The 19,168-nt window shown below is 32.7% G+C and overlaps 2 protein-coding genes and 1 long non-coding RNA gene across 8 annotated transcripts in view; 2 read left to right on the top strand and 1 right to left on the bottom strand.

Annotated features, from left to right (window-relative positions):
• LOC143232683 (methionine synthase reductase-like) overlaps positions 1–2,181 on the top strand; it is a 50,752-nt gene extending 48,571 nt beyond the window's left edge. For all 3 annotated transcript variants that reach the window (XM_076468405.1, XM_076468403.1, XM_076468404.1), the window contains exon 15: positions 71–2,181. In XM_076468405.1, coding sequence (XP_076324520.1) covers positions 71–156 — 86 coding nt within the window. In that variant the 3' untranslated portion in view covers positions 157–2,181. The remainder of the gene's footprint in view (positions 1–70) is intronic.
• A 3,086-nt stretch (positions 2,182–5,267) lies between these two features.
• On the bottom strand, positions 5,268–8,779 carry LOC143232686 (uncharacterized). Of its 4 annotated transcripts, XR_013017662.1 has the most exons (4): positions 8,527–8,684; positions 6,782–6,976; positions 6,356–6,665; positions 5,268–5,429 (listed from the first exon to the last, which is right to left on the bottom strand). It is a non-coding gene; the product is annotated as an uncharacterized LOC143232686 (long non-coding RNA). The 4 variants fall into 4 exon arrangements; XR_013017664.1 differs by having other exon boundaries at positions 6,356–6,976; positions 8,636–8,779; XR_013017665.1 differs by having other exon boundaries at positions 6,356–6,973; positions 8,636–8,771.
• A 264-nt stretch (positions 8,780–9,043) lies between these two features.
• beta-Man (beta-mannosidase) overlaps positions 9,044–19,168 on the top strand; it is a 46,537-nt gene continuing 36,412 nt past the window's right edge. Inside the window, exons 1-4 of the mRNA XM_076468402.1 lie at positions 9,044–9,277; positions 11,527–11,673; positions 12,927–13,075; positions 18,224–18,429. Coding sequence (XP_076324517.1) covers positions 9,085–9,277; positions 11,527–11,673; positions 12,927–13,075; positions 18,224–18,429 — 695 coding nt within the window. The 5' untranslated portion in view covers positions 9,044–9,084. The remainder of the gene's footprint in view (positions 9,278–11,526; positions 11,674–12,926; positions 13,076–18,223; positions 18,430–19,168) is intronic.

Below are 19,168 nucleotides of genomic sequence, written 5' to 3'. Positions count from 1 at the left end.
AAAGTGCTATAGTACATTTCTTATTTTAGCTTTAAAATGTCAGGTGATTTTTATGACACTTTTTTTTAAGGTTGTTCTGAAGCTGATGCTAAGGAATACATCAAAACAATGCAAGAGGAACATAGGTATTTACAGGATGTGTGGGCGTGTAGATGAGCATCTCATCCATCTTTCTGGGCATTTTCATATGGCTGATACAGGAAGCAAAACATATATATATTAATGATTAATTGTGCCAGGTAATTGTCATGAAGGATTGACATTGAACACGGTTACACTGAGTGTGTTAATATTCATCTCATATAAAAATATTTGTGTATATCCAAAGACATGAGTGTTTTAGGGTTGTGTATTTTATTTACTTAAACAATAGAAGGTAATCACTCATGAAAATTACAGTCATTGTAAAGTTTTATTTTTTTACTTAAGCTTCCCATATTCCTCTAATTGAAAGCAATTTTATATCATGTGGTATTACTACAACTGTCATTTGTTTGATGTTTCTCTTGAAAAGTAAAGTGAAAAAAATACCCACTTTTTTGTTGTTTGTAAAATATAATGCTCAGTAGCATTTTAATACATGAAAACATGCATTCTTCCTCCCTCAACCCCAAAAGTAAAAATATTTTTACATTCTGAGAAGCAACAAACACTGTTAGAGAGTTATATGCAACTTTTCTTGAATAAGGGAGTTCTTTGGATGCTTTCAAAGAGCCTACAGGTTTGAAACTATCCCATTAAACATGCAACTACAGCTTTTAATATTTATTATTAACCTTACACTTAGCTACACATTTTTAGTTGCTTAACAAATGACTTTTTTATAATAAACATTAAATTGATGTATACAATATCTGTGAAAAGATGATTTATGTTTTAACTTGTATGAAAACCTTTGATTTTTACTTAATGAACTTTTGCTCTAAGGAGCAATTTAACAACTGCTCAAAAGTAATAAATTTTACAGGATTTTGAGATGAAGTGTATTAAATGAAGCTATGAAGATCAGACAAATGTTTGATTCTGCAGTGAAGTTTGTTTCCACACCTTTCTTGTTAAACTTCATTTGTTCAAGAAGTTTCAGTAATTCAGGATTTTATATAATACTGTTTCTTTCAAATACTATAAAATATAAATAATTATTGGTTATAATAAGTTCTCAAGTATTCTTAAAAGGATTCATATCACTAATGTTGATGTATCAATTTTATATTGCATGTAATCATGACAAGCTCAAAATTTTATTGAGATATGATAGAATAAAGTGATAACTGAGGTCATATGTAATAATTTTGAAATACTGGAGGGTAGTTCTTTACAATACTTTAAATAAAATGTATTTTAATAAGAATTTTTACATTATTAGAACAAAAGGAATGTCTTAAAATATAGGTTTTCATATAAATGATCGGCTGATAAGTGGATCTTGACCTTTTTGTGCCTGCACCTTCAATCAGACATTTGAACCAGCAACATACCACAGATACATATAGTTGTCACAGATCTGGAGTGGATTATATTAACAGAAAGCTGACAAAAAAATAATTTGAGGATGAATCAAATATTTGTAAACACTGAGGGCTGGCTTGTGGAATATGTCAGTACATCCCCAAAATTGTCCACAAAGTTGTATCTTCTTTTAGTGTTTTTCTAGGTGCTGAAAAGGTTTCCATTTACTACAGGTTAGCACACTTAATATTCTTGTATCAGTAACATAATCTGGATATCAAGTATATTTGTTATAGACTTTTGATGAAGAAAGGAAAACAAATTAGAATATTTTAAATAAAGTTAAAATGAAACAACTGACTATGTTATATGCAAAGCTTTAGAAGAAACCAATTATATGTTAAAAATAAACATACAGGACTAACTAAAAGTGTATAATTAAAAATAGAAATGTTGGAAGTTGGGTGATGTATTGTTTATAATTGAAATTGGTTGGAAAAATTGTGCAAAGGTGATTGTGTATACCATTTTATGTGTCATAATAATTAAAAGTACTGAAACAAACCATTATTAATACAAAAAATATTGTAAAATGAAATAAAGTAACCTGTTCAGTGTTTAAGAATTCTTTATTGTAATGTAGGATTCTGCATTCTGTTCATTAGTATATTATCTGGTAGTAGTTCACAAATTTGTTTAAAGAATAAAAGAAATTGACTTTACCCAAATAAACTTTTGTACTGCAAAATTATATGACCTTGTAAATGTAGAATTTAAACTCCAAGAAGCAATCCAACAACTGCTCAGAATTGTGAGATATGAATTTATGAAGATCAGTAAAATGTTTAAGATGCACTGAATTTTCTTGAAGTCTATCTTGTCAAACTAACTTGTTCAGTAAGTTAGATTCTAAGCTTGCCACATCACAAAAAAGATTAGTTTGAAAAAGATAGTACATTATATCCTACACAAGTACAAGTATCTTTGAAATTATATACCTTGCAAAGCAGTTTTTACATCGCACACACATAAAGAACAATTCTAATGTCTTATTGTAAAAGTGCAGAAGACTCATTAGACCCAAAAAACTGTAAAAATTGTTGTAAGAGTTTTAACTGTTGCAAACTATTCAAACAAGATCAAATACATACCAAGAGTTAATGAAAAATTCTGAGGCAGTGCAAAGATTTAGATCAGTAGAATGAAATCATGAACAGAATAAAGTCAGTAGATGAGGTCATATTTTCAAGTGAAGAGCAATCAGTCTAGTTACTTTAAGAAATAGGTAAAAATGAAAATCAACTTAAGATTTAACTAGCTTGATTCTTAAATATCAAAGTGAATTATATGTGCCATAAATTTATGAGATTTTACACAATTCATGAATGTCGTAGTGTATATTTTGGGAGATGGAGAAGCTTTGGGATATCCATTTTGCTAACAGGAGATGTCTAGTTCCATGTGGTTAATGTTAAGGGTGTTTCTTCTAGCAAGATTACTTAGATACATTGTCTTAATTATCTTAATAAATAATTCATAGAAATACTAAATTTTTGATGGAAAGTAAAAAAAAAACCTAAAATAAAACACACAGAAATACAGTTTGCTTTATTTTAATCTACTTCTTTTCTGGACTTATTAGAAAATTAATCATGCATTTACAAAATTTAGAACCACTAGAGAACATCGAGAAAAATGTGAAGTAACAAGTTTTCTGGATTCATGTTATATTTTGATATTTTCCATCCTCTTTACAAAATTTTACAGTTCTGATGAATAAGAAAGTGTGAACAGGCAGCATTCCCTGTCTTTTAGGGGTCAGTATCTTTTAAGCACATGGTAGTAACTGTAATGAAAGTTAGGTGATGAGAAAGAATGAATAATTAAAATTCCAATAAATGAAAATGTGCATTCGAAAACAAAGTAGCATACGACTTGTAAGAAGATGTTATAAATTATAAATAGTGTTAACCTTTCCATGACTGAATTCATACCTATTTACTAAAATTCAGGTAGTAAGATAGTCAAAAAGTGGCAGTAAAATGGTTTTAGTAAAATGCTGGCACTGTTATGTAAATATTGGAATTGACATTGTGGTGTTCACAGATAAAACCAGTTTCTCCTGATAGCAAAATAATGGGGCTGCAAGGTAACAGTGGATTTGACAAGATATTTATGCCAAGCTAATTTAAAATTTTTTATGTCTAACTTTATGAGAAATAGAGACTGGACAAAAATACAAACAATAAGAAATTATTCAAAACACAAAAACTGTGTTTTAGCACTGAAGATGGTCAATTTGCTTCAAATTAATTCTTACATACCTATCTGTTATGGAATCTGTAAATTGGTTACATGCCAACAAATTCATTTCACATGGATCATAGAGGTAAGATAGTTAGGTAACAAAGGTCTCTTTTCCCCCTCCCTCTCTCGTTTTACCTCTTCCTGGATCTATGGTTTGGACATTTCAAACTTGTTGGATAAGGCAGCTGTTGATAGTTGTTGTGGCTCTGAGCAAGTTACTAAATGTGACCACAGCTGACCCTTTTAAATGTACAGCAAGATGAATAGTCTGGTTTTTACTGTTCCACCTGTCCACTCCAAAAGTTATTCTTAACTAAACCTAAAATGTCTCCCATGGTAGCTTTCAGTCATAGCCCATTGGTTTCTTGATTTGTTAATGTTGTTGAACTAGCCAGATACATTCTGGAACTGGATTTGGTTGTGGCATGGCTTAGGTGATCCCAGAAGGATCTGCAGTCATGAATGTCGATGGAGTAGTTTCTCGTCATCCATATAGAAAAAGGTGTTTCAGTCTGTCGTTGATTTTTTTACTTTAATCTTGCCACTGCAGCCTTTTTTGTACTTTAATTCTGTCATTTCAATCTTTCAGTTCTTTGTTGATGTATAACTGCACTTTTTAAAACTTGCAATCCCTGTGAAAATCTTTGATAGCTTTGTAGTTCTTGTCTTTGTTCCGAGTTGCTTTATTTTTGTTATTCTTTAAGTTTCCATCTTGTTCTATTAATTCTTTACTGCTTTCTTTTTGATCATTTAATTTTCTAACTCTTTCTTCTTTACATCATCTCTAATAATTAAAGTTTAGGTCTAGCTTTCCAATGGAGTGGTCATCTTGAAATTGATGTTTAGTCAAAGTTAACCAACATACTCAACTTCTGGCACCAGTATTAGAATGTGTCTAATGCTTCCAACTGTAGCTCAGTGGATTCTTGATTTGTTGAACTGGCCAACTAAATCCTGAAACTGGATGTTATAGTGGCATGACTGTAATTCTGGGAGGATTCTGCTGTCACGAATGGCGTAACATTAGTGGGGATAACCTACCTCCTGACACCAATATTAGAACGTGTTCTATCAGTAGCAGGTTTGTTTGGATAACTTGATAAACATAATGCCAGGTCTGGTCCCCATAATGTTGACAACTTGATTTGTTCTTTCAATAATGATTTCCTATGGTATAATTTAATTAGGTTTCCAACATTAACTTCAAATACAACATTTCGACAAAAATTCCAAAATTAATCAGGCCAGGTGGTTTAGGCACTCGACTCATGATCCAAAGGGCTTGAGTCCAAATCTCCGTCACACCAAACATGCTCGCCCTTTCAGCCGTGGGGTCATTAAAATGTGACGATCAATTCCATTATTCATTTTTGAAAGAGTTGCCCAAGAGTTTACAGTGGGGGGTGATAACTAGTGCAAAATTCAAAACAAAGCCATAATCCAAAATTAATTGTATGTATACCTAAGTTGCTCAGCTTAGATAAAGAAACATACGGACTCATCAAATAAGTGAGTAAAAGAATAAACTAGAAAACACTCACTTCCAACAAAATAACCTTTTTAATATTGAACTGAATTACAATTACATCTCGCTCCTTATTTTTATACATCACAAGAAGCTTCTCGATTTTCACCTTTCGAGGTCTTAATGGCCTTCGTCTTCTAGAAAGCATCTAAATTAAAACATTGAAAATAGAGCTTACAACACAATATAATAATTTTTCATCATGGAAACCGCTTTTCATACAGTGAGCTTAATTAAAAGCAGCCCATAAAACATCATAACAGAATCATAGTCACTGCTGATTGGTTTAATTTCATGCATTACTTTGACAAGTAATTTCATGTTATCTCAAAGATATGGACATTTGGTGAAACACTCAGCCACAAACTACAATAGTGAAAATTTTCATTAGTTTTTAATTTATCTGGAAAAGGATATTAGTATTTTAATCAAATACTCTCTCATAATCACAGGTGAAGAGAAATAACTTTTTAAACACCGAACTGAGTGTGGCTAGTAGCTAACATGCCAAACTGTAAAGCTGTGGATTCTTTTTTCATGTTCTACCACTGCAAAAATAAAATTCTGCTCTGAACTTTAGACTGCAGAATAAGGATAATGGTCAAATACCAACTTTCAGTCAGATAAAAGTAACCTAACCATTGGTGGTGGGTACTGTTGACTAACCACATTTTTTCTAATCTATTATTTCAAAAATACAAGCAGCTAGAAATGATAATCTTGAGGAGCTTTGTAGTTTGTGAAAATACCCAAGAAAACAAAGAAATATCTGGTCAATAAGAGCAATATTTTGTGGAAACATTCATACTAAATTCTAAGGTCAAGAATAATGATGAAACTTTTGATATTATCTGTTGAAAAGTGTAATTTGTTGTGTTTTTTTTTTATATAGAAGAAACAGTTAATTGCACAATTTATTTAAAGAATAAAGGTACCATTTTATATTTTAAACTATAAAACTGAAACACTCCTGAATGAATATTTGTTAATTCTTGGATGGAAGTAGACCTTTTTACGGAGTAATAAAATAAAAGATAATACAATATACATATAGAAAAAATAGTCACCACTAACCTTCATTATGTCTCGGGACTGTTGCAGATTTCTTGTTACTATGTCTGCACTATTTGCATCTAAACCCAGCATATCTGAACTGCCCTAAATGTATCTGTTTCTTATGACAGTGCCTCAAGTCTTCATCCTAATAATACTAAAGTGCAGACCTCCATTCACGTTTCTGCCTGAGCTTGGCAGTGGTGTCTGATAGCAGCAGTCTGTTGAATGGTATAACTCTTCAAGAGTCTTTATGGATCCATGATTGGCAACTGCATGGTGGATGGAAGGTGATGCAATCAAGTTTGCTTGGATGTTGGTACAGTCATTACTGTTGAAATGCAACATTAAAATCCATCAAGATTAAATGTTTTGGGCAATGGAGGCTACATTAATAGAAAGCATCATAAGTTTTAGAACCAATGGAGATGAATTTACTTGGAATACCTCTAGCTGGGTTTGGACTCTGTAAATTATCCAATTTCCCTGGAAATTGAGATGCACGCATACTTGGATCCACCAATGAGTGTTGATAAATTAATCTCCAAAGGGATGGAAGTCAGCCATCAGCCCACATCCAAAGCATATTTTTCAGCCCTCTCTTCCAAAGCAATGTATGGGTGGAAGAATCGTCAGCATCTACTACAACACAAACATCATGGTTTTATGATAATGTACAGCATCACTTGCATATGAGTGACTCATAATTTTTTGTTAAATCCACGTGACAAATTTGATTCACGGTACTTTAAATTTATAAAAGAATGTTTGAGTCTGGTTCATAAGTCTTATTCTAAAGTTTTACTTATGTTTTTAAAATAATGTTTAGGCAGAAAAACAAGTATACACATGTATTATATCACAGTACAAAAAGTGATTATATGTATGCATATATATTACAAAAGAAGTATTTGAATTCTAAATCCTTGTCAAAAGTAATGTTTTGTTTGTTCAATTTTTCAACTAGGTTATTTATTACAAAAATAAAATATACCTCTTGTTAGAAAAAAACTGATGTAAATTACATGGCCCTGGAAGTAAATAGACTTTAATAGAGGGCCATGTCACTCAGTTTTCTAAATTGAGAAAAAAACCATAACTATAAATTTGGCAAAAAAATTACTATTGGGTATAAAAAATTAAGTTGGACCAAAACAAAATCCCACAAATATAACCTTAGGAGCAAACTTGTTCACGTTGTGAATAAAAGACTAAAGAACCAGAAGTTATGGGATCATCAAACTGAGTGGTATTGAAACATCAACTTCCTATGACAACATCTAGAATACCTGAAAGGATTAGTTAGACAACACAGGATTGAGAAAATAAGCTACGAGACAATACGTGTTTCAAACTTATTATTTAAAGAAATATATCCACCAGTTCACAGGTTTATTGACGGGAAGTCTTACTGTGTGTCAATTCACACAGGTTCTGCACCAACAATAATTTGACCTGATTTGATAACAAAAAGTGGTAAATTGCCTCCAACATTGATGAAAAAGATGGAGTGGTGTGAATAACAAATGGATATGAAGTTCCAACAAAAATAAACATTGGATTTTAAGAATGATTAATAAAGACTCCACTTTCTCTTCACTTCCCTGGAATGAATATTCCAGTATTGTCTAAGTGGTTTTATACCTCTCATATAATTTTTTTTGCCAGAAAGTGTTCACTGCACACCCTGTGATGCCTGAAATCCTTCACGACTTCTTCGACCATTGTTGACGAACTGCTTCATCAAAAGGGAACCTAAGTATGAAATTGTACTGTAACTGATTTTGAAGATACACTTTCCGACATCTCTCCGCTACATCTGTCTAAATTTTGTCTTTCCAACTTTTAAAATCGGATAAGAAAAAAACAGCACTGGGGCCAAAAACGTGTTTAGTCTGCGCCTAATTTTCACCAGCGCCCTTTGCCATTCATGATATGGCTGCTTTATTGTTTATTCATACATAAATACTGGTATATTTAATACCTCAGTCTAAATCAGTACCATATCAAACTCAATTCTGACGTCCAATATCTTAATTAGGCCTAAAGTGTATAGTCTAGTAGAAATTGGTATATTACAATACAGTTTGGCCCTCTGGGCCTTGACAAACGCAAAGCAGGCAACAGTTTGCAATTGCTCGAGCTTCAAAGCCTTCGTTTTGAAAGAAAAGTTCATAAACGTGAACACTTACTCATCGAAAGAGATTCCTGAAGCGTTTTTACAGTTATTCGTGCACTTAAAACAAGCAGAGTTCTCAGACTTGTTTGAGAAGTTTGCAGTTATCTCTCAGTGATACTTACACGTCCATACTTGTTTTGACATTGGCGGCGATTTCCCCATGTCGTAACACGGTCACGTGACCAAAGCTCTCTCTCTCTCTCTATTTATAACTTTGGAAATACCACGTATATGCGATGTAGTTTGCTTATATATGCTTCTATAAAATTGAATGTTGAATTGTAACAAGTACAGCTCTTAAGTGGCATTGCCATCAAATTAAGTGATTTCATGATTTTTATTTAATTACATAAAGTAATAAGATGTAGCGGTTTATAGCCTAAGACGTACTCATCGATATAACGTATCACGCACGCTGCTTGCAGTTTGATAAAGTGGCTGCTGTGTGCATGTGTTGTGTATGTGTAACTGGTAATCTTTTGCACGTAAATAAGGGTATTGGTTCAATATTCTGACCTTCAATCGCGGATACTGTAAGAGTCTGGGTATATCTAGTTGTTGTCTTGTCCAAATGGATAGTATATATGTCAACTGTAATTGGCATTTTAAGAAAAAACAGAACAACTATACAAAAAGTACTAAACACATTGTTTTGTCTGTGTTTATGTACCTAAGTATATTAATATTATCGTGGTTTCCTTCAACGTACTGTTTTTATTATCTTAATTTAGATGGCACGTGGACAGCTTCAAATGGAAATAACAGTAAGTATATATTATAATATAAAATATATTCCTGTACTAAGTATCATAATATGATTCACTTCTATAAGTGTTGGGTGTAGTCCTGTAGTACAAATTTAATTTGAGAGGGGGCTAATGTTTATGGAGGCCATTAAACCTGTGGAAGTGGAAGGTTTTGGAATTTATAAAGTGAAAATGCAATTATATTTGGCCTGGAATTGAGTTGCATTGTAGATTTATATCTTTCCCAATAAAAGAGTAAATTTGAGGGTTTATTTTCAGGTTCTTATAACAGTTTGAAACATTAAACAGGATAAAAATTAGTATATTGTTCAAATTATTTGTTCGTGAAAGAGCTCTCTTTGCACTTCACAATACAGTTCTACGTACACTACATGACTGTATTACAATACGTGTAAGATAAATACGAATAATACTGTTTGACAGAAATGTTTATTTTGTGTTGTGTACTGAAAGTACGTCTATAATACTTTTTTTTTCCGAATTGTGTTCTGATTAATGCAGTCGTAAGTCTCACATAATTTTTATCATTTTGAACATCCTGAAGTACGCTGATTACTGCGTGTAAGCCGTGTAACTTAAGCTTGAGCCACTGTGAAACTGAATTTCTACAGAACGAAAATCTAAAATACTGTAATGGCAATATTCGTTTGAATGCTTGTATAATACCGTATGATAATTAAAACATAAAGCAGAAAGAAACTTTGTTCTAAATCACGAGAAATCACGAGCTCCACATTTAGAATTTATACATGTCTAATTTACAGTAAACCTCCCAAAATTCAAAATGTAGTGCCACCATCATAGACTTGGGCGAAGAGATCTTTAATAGCAGTTTCAGAGAAAGGTTATTAGTACAGCAAAATTTTTGCATAAATCAAAGAATGCGAGTTTAATAAGAAAAACTAATTCGTTTAAATCATAATTCATAACTTTTACAACTTACTTTAATTAATTAAACAGTTAAAGATATGAGAGACAATAAGTAAAAATGAAATGTTTTTAACATTTGAAATGATTTATTGAAGCTAATGCTCGTCACTTTGGGTTAGCATAAAGAGATTTATTTTACAATTTACAGGCATACAATTACTGATGAAGTGTTACTATAAAAATAATAACAACTTAACAGTTTAAACGAACATTTAATAAATTACAGTAACCTGATTAATAAATAAAAAAGGTTTCTTGGTGCCTCCTTACTGGCTCAGCATGGCGTATGAAGTTATATAACACTAAAGTTTTGATACCTGTAGTGGGAACAGTACATATTGCCCACTATATATCTTTGAGCTTTACAACAACCAAAAACAAAACAAAGTATAACTAGAAATCAGCAAAACATTTAAAATAGAATAAAATTTAAGTTTCAAATTTATGTAAAATATGCAAGTTTTTCACACTACTTTTTTCTTTTATTTTCAATATTTTAAACTCAAGTTACGAAAAAAAGTGTTTTTAGTGATAATTTATTGTCAGAAACCTAATTGAAAGGAGTTTTTAAATTGGCATCAAAATTAAAATATATTTTTAGCTTTAATAGCAAAAATGCTATAATATACAAATTTCAGAAACCAAAGGTGTTATTTTAGCTACTTTAAGGCTATCTGCGCTAACCATCTCTAATTTAAGTAATGATATATTGGGGGGAAATGAATTAGTCAACACCACTGTCGGCGAATATTGGGATTCACCGTCACATTATAATATTCATACCACTGAAAGGGCGAGCATGTTAGGTGACGGAGATTTAAACCTATAAAACACAAATTACGAGTTGATCGCTCTAACTACTAAAAATAAGACACTTGATATATTTGCCTACGTAAAAAGGAAAGAAAAACTATAAAAGTGGAAATGGAGACCAAGTTGTGAATTAACCCTTTTTATCTATGAAATATGAATGCTGTTTTGTTACAGTCTCAGATAAATATTCGTTAATTGTTATTAGTGTGTGTGTGTGTATATATATATATATATATAATTTGTTAGCTTCCATTTCCACTTTTATAGTTTTTCTTTCTGCGTATGCAAATATATTAAGTATCTTACTTTTGTCTTTATTTTTTCTTTTACATAAGAATTTTTTACTAATCTCGGTGCCCCGCAGTGGCACAGTGGTATGTCTGCAGACTTACATACTAAAAGCCGGGTTTCGATACCCGTGGTGGGCAGAGCACAGGTAGCCCATTGTGTAGCTTTGTGCTTAATTCAAATCAAACTTATCTTGATTTTTACGATCATTTTAGGTATTGTTGTTTCTGCTAACGTACCTGGTGGAATATACACCGATTTGGTGAAAACAGGTGCATTGGGTGATCCGTATTTTAGGTACAACGACTTAGAATACCGCTGGGTGGCGTTAGAAAACTGGACCTTTACTAGAGATTTCGATGGTAAGATCTTCAGGAAATTATGAATACATAATAAATCCGTTATTTTGGGTAAGTCTGTTAAGTTACAGTTTGGAACTGAAAGAATTACGAGGCTGTATTTTAGTAACTTTTAAAATATTTTGTTTTCTTGCTTTACGATTTTACTGTGTGATGCATTACCACAAAAACAAAATTTCAAAACTTCAATTTTACACTGAAAAATATGCAATAAAAAAAAAAACTTGCAAAGGCCATTGCAATAAAACCACATAAGTTATCTGTACTTTTTCGCTAAATTATATACACACTAGCAAAACTCAATAATTCTTAATGTGATAACTATCATTATTTCTTAAGCCAGTCTACTGGTATTAACAGCTTTAACTTTCTGATGCTTATATGGAAATAAGGTTTTGCTTGAAAATACTATAAAAACTCCAAAATCTTATCCATATCAACCTGGCTTATCAGAAAACTAATTATCAAAAAGCCCTACACCAAAAGTGAATAGAAGTATTTCCAACCGCCTGGTTACTTTCTAAACATTTAAAATTATTTTCACACCTTTGGAAGATAAAAAACATAGGTAACATTCATGTTTTTATCCTTCTAACTCTTGCTTTATATTCAACAACTGAGTATCCATCCGTACTGACCTGGAACAAGTTCAGATAATATTTTCCTGGAATAAACTTACCTCTTGTTTGTTTTTTTTTTTTTATTTTGCTCAAAGCTACTCGAAAGCTACCTGCACTAGCCGTCCCAAATTTAGCAGTGTAAGACTAGAGGGAAAGCAGCTAGTCATCACCACCAACTGTCAACCCTTGGGCTACTCTGTTGCCAACGAATAGTGGGATTGACCGTAACATTATAATCCTCGCGGCTGAAAGGGTGAGCATGTTTTGTGCGACAGGGATTTGAACCCGCGACCCTCAGATTGCGAGTCGAACGCTTTAACCCACCGGGCCATGCCGGGCCCACCCCTTGTTATGTTGTTTGTGTGTTGCTGTTAAACGTAAAAGTATACAATAGATGTTTGTTCCTCTACCCACTGCAACTACTGAGATTCTGTAAGAATTAACGCTGAGCGTCCGGGGGGGAAGGAGATGGTTCTTGGTACCCTGAGAGGAGGCGTGAGCTACAAATATTTCTCAACCTAAGAAACAGAAATTAACATTAAGCCTGATTAGAATAAACTATTTATTTGTCCAGAGAAAAAAAAAGTAAAAATGAATTATTGATATTAAAATAACTTTTCTGATTTCCATTTTTAGTGCCAAATGACTTTTTGAGCAAAACGAGAGTGTCATTAGTGGCTCATGGATTAGACACCGTAGGAGAAATTTCTATAAACGATCAGCGAGTGGGGACTTCCAATAACATGTTTGTTAGATATGTCTTTAACGTCAAGGATATCCTCAAGGTATATTTTATTTTTCGGATATTTAAAAATAATTAATTTACATGTTGAAATTGCCGTGTTTTTACCCAGAAACTATTGCTGAATTTAGAATTCGTAATTTCTAGCTCGAATTTGTCACACCAGCTTCTTTCTGAATATCTTTAAATCTGTAGGAATGATTTAGGGAAGGATGCTTTTAAGGTATACGTTTAGTTTATTTTGATTACCATATAAATTGTTTTTTCTTTCTTGTTTAGACAGGTGAAAATTTCCTGTTCATTTAAAATTTTCAAATATCCTCACGTGTGTGTGTGTGTGTGTGTGTGTATAGTTATTACAACTAAGGCCACATCTCCCGATGGGATAGCATTAAATCTTCAGACTTGCAATGGTACAGTCTGGAGTTTGATTCTCTTTAGTGCACACAGCAGATAGCCCGATGTGGATTTGCTGTTGTATATTTATTTTAATATCGATGTCTGTTTTTATTAAACATTTATTTATAAATTCAAGGAACTTTACTGTTAAATGCGTATTGCGAAATTACCGCATATTCCATAAATTTGTAGAAGATTCTCGAGTGTAAGAATCAACAATATACGTTGTGTGTATATAAACACTAGTGATTACCACTATTGTTATCAGATGAAATTTCTAGAACCTTGCCTAATGTTTATCAATGAATTAGCTATCGCAACACGCGGAGAGACAGTATATTGTTGTTTTGTTTGCTACATTTCTTATACTATAAACCTGGGAAGCTATAATGATTATTGACACTTATCAATCGGAAGCTATAGATATTTGACCAGAAACGTTTCATAGATTTCGAACATTATTAACTTCGGGTGTTAGTATTTTTTGAAAACATTGCATAACTTCAGCGGTGAAAAGTCAGCTTGTAAACGGCGCGACACCAGCGAACAATAGAGAGAGCTAATTAGCTACGCATTAAGTGAATCGTACTGATATCAACTCGAAAGTAATTCGCTCATTGTGAAACATCGATAAAATATTGAATTCCAGATCAGATAGAAGACTCAATACCATTTATAAGTTTGTAGAACTCTTTTATATAAATCATTATTTGTAATAACCGTTATTATAAATTGTATTATTGTTTGTATATTAAAATATAGTTTGAGTTAATAAAGAAAATTGTGTGTATCAATTATGTTGGCAAATATCAAAAATTTAATACAAGTCGGCATTTAATTAACTTCTAAATTAAAATTAAACTTAGCTTTAGGCTATTTCAAATTATAATACGTAACATAATAAATTGCAGGCTCATCCGAGATAAATTATAATACGTAACAGCTATAACAAATCACACGCACTCACCAAAGACTGATTGTCCACGCCAGTGTTGTTGCATAAGCAACTTTGTCTATTTTATTTTTTTCACAAAGGTTGTTGGCTCTCCGAAACAGTGTTCATCATATATGTAAATACGTTTTTCATATTTATTTGGCAAGTGATGTAATTTGTGATATCTGAGTAATGGCGCCATTCTTATACCTCATGATTTAGGTGCTATAGTACTCGTAAGATGTGATACGTACTATATAACTAAATTTTACATAAATGTAATACACACATGTAAATATAATTTCACACACTGTTTAGTATTTAAAGATGAACAGGATTACAGGAAGCACACAAACCACCATGCTGTTTAATGATTGTGTCACCTGAAACATATTTTTTCTATAAAAGTTTATTGCTTAGATAAATTGTGTACATCAAACCCAATGTATTTGAAATTAGATACAAAATAACGGAAAACAACGTGGTATTATCATGTGAACTGTTTAACTCTAGAGGTAAGAAAAGATAATGGGAGAAACATAGGAAAATATTACACGGAATTAAATCCTAATTTCAAACTGACTAGGTTGTAGGAATAGACCAAATACTTAGTAAAAGAAAGCAAAAAATGAATATTTCATTAGTTCAAAAGCAGTTAAAGTGACGAGTGCACACAGACACATGATAATGCTATTTTCTGAGTAGAGACTGACTAGGTGATCCAAAAGAAAATATGGAATCCATCTAAATAAAACTGAAAGAATACGACTTCACATAGAACAACAAGAATATACTCTCCCAGACCACATACGTTGTTCATTCATCAGAAATAATTATAAGGTTATGTTTTCGAAGTGTCGCCAAATAGTCAAAAACTCTACCAAAACTACATGACGTATAAATCTACGTAGTTCTACAGCTACGTCTTCTGTATAAAAGCTTTAGGTAATATATATTAAACAGAATTGTTCGTCTGTTTCTGGCATCATAAGTCACTGAACCAGTTTTGGTGCAACTTCGAATAATAATTTAAGTAGACCCCAAAGATAGAGTTTGAATAAGAAAAAGAATCAGACGAATCGTTTTTATCGTTTTATTGATCGTTGTTTGGTCAAGTGACCTGGGAAGATCAAGTACATCCTTGACCTGTAACTACCACCCCTCCTGGGCTGTCAGTCGAATGGTTCACATTTAGCAACCACTTCAATTTTACAGCTTTACTACTACGAATGAGGGTAGTAAGTACGTGAATCCTGCACCACAATAACGTTATTTACACGGTTACGACAGAGAGTGTTCGTACCCCTGCGTCCCGGATGGTTTTTTGCTCATAACTTAAAAAGTATCAAGATTAGGCTAATAAAAGTACAGTATATTATAAATATTATACTAACACACATCTACACAAATTTATATGTAAATTGAACGACAAATAAACTGTTTATAAACAAATAATCAAAAATAGGAGGAGCAGAAAGTATTCGTACATTTCAGAACGTGTAAAAAACTGATATTCCCGTAAACATTTTGTTTAGTTTGGCAAACAGGAAACAACTGTCCATCGATTTAAAAAACCGAATTATTGTAAAATACGAGTCTCGTGTGTCTCTTTCCGGTATTGCTACACAACTTAATGTGCCGAAATCTACTGTTCAAAGCATAATTGTCAAGTTTAAGCTTACGGGATCAACTGCTAACCTTCGTCGTTCTGGACACCCCACCAAAACTCCAGAGAGAACCAAGAGAAAGGTTCTCAGAGAAGTTAGTAGGAACCCTCGTTTAACACGTAATGACATACAGAAACTGGTAAGGGAAACCGGGGTTGAAGTAAGCACTTCTACAGTTACGAACATGTTACACTCTTCTGGGTTCAAAGCATGCCGTCCTCGTAGAACTACATACTTAAAGCCTGTTCACTTAGAAGTACGATTGAGGTATACAAGAAAGCATGTAGGTAAACCCTTTACCTATTGGAAAAGTATTATTTGGTGAGACGAGTCTAAAATCGAGCTTTTCGGCCACAATAATGTTCGCAATATTTTCCGTAAGAAGGGGAAACGAAATCTTCCAAAAAACACCGTCCCTACAGTTAAACACGGAGGTGATTCGATCATGCTATGGGGTTCCTTCAGCTCTTCTGGTGTAGGCAGCCTTCACCGCGTCAACGGAATCGTGAAAAAAGAAGAGTACGTTGATAATTAGGCACTTATATCAAGAATGATGCTCGGAACTTGCGGCTTGGGCGTCGTCGGATCTTCCAGCACGACAATGACCCGAAGCACACATCAAAATATGTGCAATCCTGGTTGCAGATGAACCATATAAGCATTCTAGAGTGGCCATCGCAATCACCCGATCTCAACCCAATTGAAAACGTTTGGCATGAGTTGAAGACCAGCGTTCATTAGCTTCATCCAAAAAACTTGTTGGAAGAGTTGGAGGCTTTCTGTAAAGAAGAATGGAAGAAAATAACAGTCGAGTACTGTCAAACGATCATGGAGGGCTATGAGAGAGATTGCGTCAAGTAATTCACTTGAAAGGCTACACAACTGACCATTAAAATAAACGCACGAACACTTTCTGCCCCTTCTATGTTTGGTTATTTGTTTATAAACAGTTTATTTGTCGTTCAATTTACATAAGTGTGTGTTAGTATAATATTTATAATATACTATACTTTCATTATTCTAATCGTGACACTTTTTATGTTATGAGTTAAAAACTACTCACGACGCAGGGGTACGAACACTTTCTGTCGTAACTGTACCATAGCAACTACAGCATCTATCCATCAATGAACGGGTCGTGTAATATGACTGAAAGTAGTGGCTGTGCAACTGTTCAGTCTAAAGCATTACGGTGTCGAGTATCTTTATAGTACATGTTTACGTGGAAAAGATGAATGTAACAGAATCCAATTTATACTATAATTTGTGATTGAATGATGAATTTGTTTCCTAAATTTACATATATTTATATGTATTACATTTATATTGAGAATATACTCTTCCTTTATTTCCAAATATTAGTGTCAAAGAGCCCAAGCAATGGAAAAGACATTTGTGGCATAACGTAAATAAAATAGATTTATTGACTATCCATAACAAACTGCCTTGCAATGATGTGAGAAGTTTTTCTACCGACACTAAACCAAGGCACTCGGTTTTCTTTAAATGATATTTAGATCTTGAAGTGTAAAAACTTTACAAAAGTGTAAGGACTGCTCTCTGGTCTTTCAAACATTGGGAGAGGGGTTTTGTTTATAACCAGGAAGTGTGAAAGTTACACAGCATCACGGTTTATAGAACCACTAAAGCTATTATATTATTTTCTGATAAAAATAAGTCATAAAATTCGGGAAATATTGTTTGAAATAATTATTTTAAATACATCAAGAAACTTTTCTTTAAAATGAGTTTTTTTATTCATGCAAACGAGAACTATTTCTTTCTTTAAACCCGAACATTCTGTTTTATTTGTGCTTGTATTGTGCTAAGTCTTGAGACATGTGATACTTTACTTTCCTTACAATGATGGCTATTGCAATACCAAAATTTGACCAAAAGTAGTAGGTTAAAATTTAACTTTTACTTTCCACTAGATTATTATTAAATTTGATATATATGTTTACAATGGGACAGGATGCAAAGTCTAATTTTTTAGAGTTTATGTTTAATTTTATCAATAGAAATTTTAAGCACTTCAGAACTTTTGTTACAAGTTCCCTACAAAGTGTAATTCTTAGAGTGTCGTTTATTCTTTCTTTTAACAAACTTCAATGTGATAAATCTGTTGTATTTTTTACTTTAAAGAGTGTTTCGCTCATTTTAGAAGAATGGTTCATCTTTTCGGTTTCAGAAAGAAAATAACACAATTAGTGTGAAATTCCAATCAGCAATATTTTATGCTAAGCAGAAACATTTGGAACAACTGGTGCACTATGTTATACCTCCCGTATGCCCTCCTCCTACTCAGAAAGGTGTCTGCCACGTAAACTACATTCGAAAGATGCAGTGTTCCTTCAGTTGGGACTGGGGTCCAGCCTTTCCATCCCAAGGCATTTGGTGAGTTTTATATGCTTACATGTAGGATTTCTACGTTCCCTTTTTTTTTGTTGTTGTTGGTCGTTTAGGGATTCATTTCATTTATTAATACAAATTGTTAGGTGTACCTAAAGAATCCTAAGCAACGTCTACAGTAAATACAACTTATTATAACATTTTCAGACTATAATGCAATTAGTAAATATACTTACCATATGCTGAATCACCCCTCCAAAAGCAGTTTCTTATATCGAAAATAAAAGTCACATATTGTAGAATTTTACTTTATCATTTAAAACTAATATTATGCCCCCCGCTAGTACAGCGGTATGTCTCCGGGTTTACAACGCTAAAATCAGGGGTTCGGTGGGCTGAGCAGATAGCCCGATGTGGCTTTGCTATAAGAAAAACACACACTAATATTATACTGAGAAATTCAATAGTGAATAAACTTAAGACTAACTAATTTCAGTATTGAAAGTGTGGTATACGAATATATTATTTACTGATATCTTCTTTTTATATTTATTTATTTTGAATTTATCATTTATTCTGCATATGAGCAGGTCTCCACTTAACAAGTGGTCCATAAAGCTGTTTAGTTCTTGCTACCTTTGTTCCCTTGTTATTCTTAAGCAAATAATATCTGTATAATGTGCTGGAAGATCTATTGTAATACTGTATATTATGCAAGGATGTTCACACCAGTATCGTTTCGTCGTAATTCAGGTAATGTTTCATGTTTCGAAAATTACTCATT

The sequence above is a fragment of the Tachypleus tridentatus genome, chromosome 11 (assembly GCF_004210375.1).
Source record: "Tachypleus tridentatus isolate NWPU-2018 chromosome 11, ASM421037v1, whole genome shotgun sequence".
Classification (NCBI taxonomy): Eukaryota; Metazoa; Arthropoda; class Merostomata; order Xiphosura; family Limulidae; genus Tachypleus; species Tachypleus tridentatus.
This window is presented reverse-complemented; position numbering and strand designations above follow the sequence as displayed.